General features: G+C 57.0%; 1 protein-coding gene across 1 annotated transcript; it reads right to left on the reverse strand.

The window, feature by feature from the left end:
- Positions 1-1,647: 1,647 nt before the first annotated feature.
- Positions 1,648-4,427, reverse strand: LOC145718461 (ATP-dependent chromatin remodeler CHD3-like). Its single transcript, XM_081809965.1, has 3 exons — positions 3,616-4,427; positions 3,250-3,376; positions 1,648-2,903 (listed from the first exon to the last, which is right to left on the reverse strand). Exons 1-3 carry the CDS (start codon positions 3,745-3,747, stop codon positions 2,782-2,784), a joined length of 381 nt encoding a protein of 126 aa, XP_081666091.1. The 5' UTR covers positions 3,748-4,427; the 3' UTR covers positions 1,648-2,781.
- Positions 4,428-4,613: the final 186 nt, after the last annotated feature.

Here is a 4,613-nt window from a genome sequence, read left to right on the forward strand (position 1 = left end):
ATTTCACAATCTCCCGTCAACCTGTGAGGGCAGGTATCACAGGGTCCAAAGGGCATTCTTCTGAGCCACCTAATTAGGGCCCATCAGGGATAGGAAAGCCATTTGGTAAAGGCATTACATTTTAATCGTTTGATGTTTTTTGTCATCTTTACAATCACAGGGAGAACACTGTCACTACTGAAAAGATGCATATCATACAATTAAAATAATTATTTTTTTTAAGAGTGAGCACTCGAGGGGTCGGGAGGGACAGGAGAGGGAGAAAGAGGAGCTCAGGCAGGCTCTCCGCTGAGCCCGGAGCCTGACTAGGGGCTCGATCTCATGATCTGACCGACATCGTGACCAGAGCTGAAACCAAGAGTCAGAAGCTTAACCCACTCAGGCGCCCCTTATCGTACAGTTTTAAACTGTGCCCCCTAATTGGACATCGCCTACGGTATACCGTGGATTCTGTTTTAAAATCCTGTGACCGCCTTAGGATACGGTTGTAGGCAGGAGCTGCAGCATCACTGGGATTACACAACCTCAGGGGCCCACTTCAGACTCTTTTGAGTTTTAGCAAGAACCCCAGGTGATCTGCAGGCACGTAAACCTCGAAGCAGCGCTGACTGAGGTCCTAGACTTGCTAGGATGTCACCTTCCGTGGGTGGAATATTTAAAAATTGGTATAAAGGATATAAATTTTATTGGAAGTTGTGAAGGGACATTCTGTTACTGAAGAAATCTTTGTGTGCGTGGTTTAATTATTATGTGACATTTTCCTGAGTTAAGAATGTGAATTTATGAAATAGAAGCCTGTTTTTATAACCACATTTTGGCATTTTCCTGTGCTTGTCTCAGCTTAAATGTCTCCTCTTGCGGGAGGCCTTTCTCAGTGTTCCTCTGAGTGTAGCCCCCTCCCCACCAGGTGCTGTTCCAGAATGCCTTTGTTTTCCGAGAGGATGTGTCTTGTGAGTGTGAGCGCGGCAAGAACAGTGACTGCCTTGTGAGTGTTGTATGTCCAGGCCGAACAGTGGTGGTGAACATGTATGTGTCCTCAATAAACGTTTGTTGGATTTAGCTTTTCTTTTTTGATACGATCGCCTCAACGACAAAGCGTCTGGTCCCAACCCCTGAGAGGCTCTGGCAGTGAACACGTGTCAAGGAAGTACTGAGCAGTTCAAATCTTCAGCAAGCATGACTCCCCTCACCCCAACTTTAAAAAAAGTGGGGGGCTCTGCTTTCTACTCAGGACTGCACCTGCAGAGCTGTACTGACCTCTGCTGACTCTTGGGGGAACTAGGCAACTTGAAGGGGGAAAAGATCCAAAACGGATGAACGGGAGGCAGTTCAGAATCCTGCCAGGCACCCTCCCGCTTCACCTCTGTCCAGTAAGCCCCACCGGGTCTCTGCTCTCAACCTGAGGACTGTGTGGGTGTCCTGCGGCTCACCCTCCATCTCTACACTGGGTTCTTCACGTGGGGGTTGGGGCTGGAGAAAGAGCCTGGGAGTTTTAGTTGATGATCCAAGAAAAAAAAATAGGAAGTCACGAGATTAAAAAAAAGAGAAAGATGGATGACATGGAACGTCAGAAAGCAACACCCTCTCTTTCCTTAGCCCTCCCCCCCCACCAGAGAACTCCCACACTCAAAAATAACAGAGCACACAGAAAGGAAAGTATAATTTATATGTACAACCAATACACCTGATACAGAAGAGGGGGTTGGGACAGCCCAGGAGTGGGTGTGAAGAGCCCGGGAAAAGGGCAGCGAGGAAGTGAAGGAGCAGCGAAGAGGAAGTGGGGGGTTCGCCATGCAAACTGCCACTCTCCCCGGCCCTTCCTGGGGAGGAGGACATGCCCATGTCTCCCCAGCCTGCCCTCCACTATTTTGTTCTGGTCCCAAAGGCAAGGCAGCCCCCCGACTACACCCCTGCCTGATCCACTCAAACTCAGCCCGTATCTAGGCCTTCAGGAGGGAGGGTAGAAGTACTCCAAGAACCTGAGCCCCGGGTCTGGGGGCTCCCCCACTTCTGGCCTGTAGCATTTTCTCCCACCCTTTCTAGGTGACCCGGGTCCCTGGAACAGATTGGGGAGCTCCTCTTTGGCTTGAGGGAGTATCGCCCAACCATCACTCTCTTTGTGGGGGGGGTCCTTGGTCCCTAGGCAGAGGAGAAGACCCCCCAACACAAGATGCCGGTACGCAGGAGGTAACTGAGCCAGTGAGTGGCGCCTTTATTCTGAGGCTGAACAGCAATCGACTCCCTCCCTTGTAACTGCTCCACCCTCCTTTTGGGGAGAGGTAGGGGAAGGAAACATGCAGCACCCCCCTCCTCTTCCCTTCCTCCCTCTCTCAAGTCCCGCTCCTCTCTTGCAAGCCCTTCTCCCCACCGCAGTCCCTAAAGGCCAGGCGAGGCTAATCCCCCCACTTCTGTGGATAGAGCTTGTATTGCAGGAGTGAAGACGGGGGAGGCTCCACCTCTTTCCGCCCCCCAACCACTTCTTGCGAAGCTGTGCACGTTCGGCGGGGGATGAAGATACTTGGAAGACCCTGCTTCACCGCCTCCCACCCAGACCTCTTCTCGCCAGCACGGTCTTCAAAGCGCGGTGGGAAAGGTGCACGGGAGTGGAGACAGACAAAGGGCCCTTCCTGGAGAGAGGAGTCGCAGAGAGGGGCAGTGGCTCCTAGCCCAGAGGCGGCCCGAGGGGTGGGGAAGGTGGAGGATTGGCAGCAGGTCCCAGAGCCTGAGCTGGGGGTCGGCCTCGGGCACGGGGCCTGGGTGACGCACAGGCCTGCGATCCGGTCAGTCGTCTATACAGATCACCTCCCCGGCTCGGGGCTCCTTCCGATCCAGCCCGTCTGACACCAGTGCCCCCACCATTTCCTTCTCCTTCTTCACCAGCACTGGAGGGCCGTTGGTGGTGGCTGTTCGGGAAGGGAGTAAGGAAGTGAACCCCGGCTTCGCTCCCAAACGTGGCCTCCTGACTGGAGCGTGCTACTGCTAGGTCACCTCCTGCCACTGCTAGTCCGTTCCCAGGGCAGCAGGGGTGGGAGCGGGGCGAGCCCCTGTGCCCAAGAGACCCCAAGACGCCCTGTGCCAGCTCTCACCATACCCCGCCTTCTGATCTCCCGATTCTCTTTCCCGGAGGTAACCCAGATGGGGGAGGCTGGGGAGCGAGCTACCTAGCCCCAGAGCCACTGACGCCCTTGGTAAGGGGGGGCCGGGCAGGGCCGAAGCTGGGAAGAGCAGGGGCGGGCGTCACCGGCTGACCTGTGACGAAGGAGCCTGCTGGCATCTGGCTGTAGTTGGCGCCTGCGGCGGCCAGGGCCCCGGCGGGGGCGGCGCTGAAGGCCGCCCCGTACCCCGGAGGCGTAGCGTAGGGCCCCGGGGGGAAGGCCTGGAAGAGAGAGCGAGCCCCCGTGAGCGGCCCCACAGTCCGCGATAGCAGCTGTAGGGGCAACGGCGGCCACGCTCCAGAACTCCCGACGGGGTCACATACAGGCAGGGAGACGCGAGGGTGAGGAGTGTGTCCCAGCAAGTCGTTTCTCCACACCGTCTAGAGCTGCCGGAAGCGTGTGTGTGGGGGCCGGAGAAGGGCCAGCAGGGACAACTGGAGTTAGGGGGAAAGAGGGTTACCGGTGTGGGGTGAGGCTCCGTGCCCTTGCTGGCCAGCCGGCTGAGGATGCTGCGCTCGGACATCTGCAGGCGGGCTGCGATGGGGGGTATTCGGGACAGCGTGGCCGGCAGGCGGGTCACGTCCGCCTTCATGTCGCTCAGCAACTCCTCCAGCTGGTTCAGAACTGGGGCCCGGGCCACGGAGAAAGAAGGGCAAGAGAAAGACAGGGAAAGGGAGAGATGGAGCCAGGAAACAACGAGGAGTCGGAGGGACAGACACAGTCAGAAAAAGAGAGAGGGAGAGGAAAGAGAGAGGAGGAGAGATAGGGAGGAAGAGAGGAGGATGGAGATTGTCAAGGAACCAGAGGCCAAGAAAATGACAGAAGGAGACAGAAAGAGCGACTCGGGGAGGTGGGGAGAGAAGAAGAGTCAGAGACCAGAGGAGCAGAGGACAGATGGAGAGGACAGGACACGGGAGGCGGGGGACATTGGGAGACATGGGGCGGAGGGTTGTCAGAACATCCCATACTCCAAGGGGGGCGTTTTGGGGGTGGGGATGGTGGGGAGGAAATAGGAGACGTGGGAGGCGGTAAGTACTGTCACAGATTTCAGGAGTCAAGGTTTTCACATGTGAGGGGGAGGGAGATCAGAGGGTCAGCATCACAGACTCAGGGAATTAGAACAGGCCTCCGAGGGGCCAGGAGTCAGTCACTAGTCAGACAGGATTAGATGGTTAGAGGGCTCTGGGTTCGAGTCTCTCATCATCAGGGGAAGCGGGTTTGGGAGAAAGGGCTGGAGGTCACAGGGAAGTTTCGGGGGACAGGGTCACAGGGTGGGATGGGGGTGGTTCCTGCCTGGTGGGGCGAGCGAGACGGGCTGGGGGGGGACGTGACTGGTGGGATGGGGGGGTAGGACTCTGGGCGACTATGCGCAGGCCACGGCCCCGGAGAGGGCACTATTAGCAGTATGGAAGGCGTTGTGGGTCAACGAAGAAGCTCCGCCCTGCGGAGGGGACGCGG

Source organism: Leptonychotes weddellii, unplaced genomic scaffold (assembly GCF_054177405.1).
Source record: "Leptonychotes weddellii isolate Sample4059 unplaced genomic scaffold, ASM5417740v2 HiC_scaffold_16089, whole genome shotgun sequence".
In the NCBI taxonomy this organism is placed as follows: domain Eukaryota; kingdom Metazoa; phylum Chordata; class Mammalia; order Carnivora; family Phocidae; genus Leptonychotes; species Leptonychotes weddellii.

Excerpts from the sequence above, each read along its gene's own strand:
- LOC145718461 (XM_081809965.1), bottom strand. The coding sequence starts at position 3,747 with ATGAAGGCGGACGTGACCCGCCTGCCGGCCACGCTGTCCCGAATACCC. Across the intron at positions 3,377-3,615 it reads CGGAGCCTCACCCCACACCG|GCCTTCCCCCCGGGGCCCTA; the intron begins GTAACCCTCTTT and ends TCTCTCTTCCAG. Across the intron at positions 2,904-3,249 it reads AGCAGGCTCCTTCGTCACAG|CCACCACCAACGGCCCTCCA; the intron begins GTCAGCCGGTGA and ends CTTCCCGAACAG.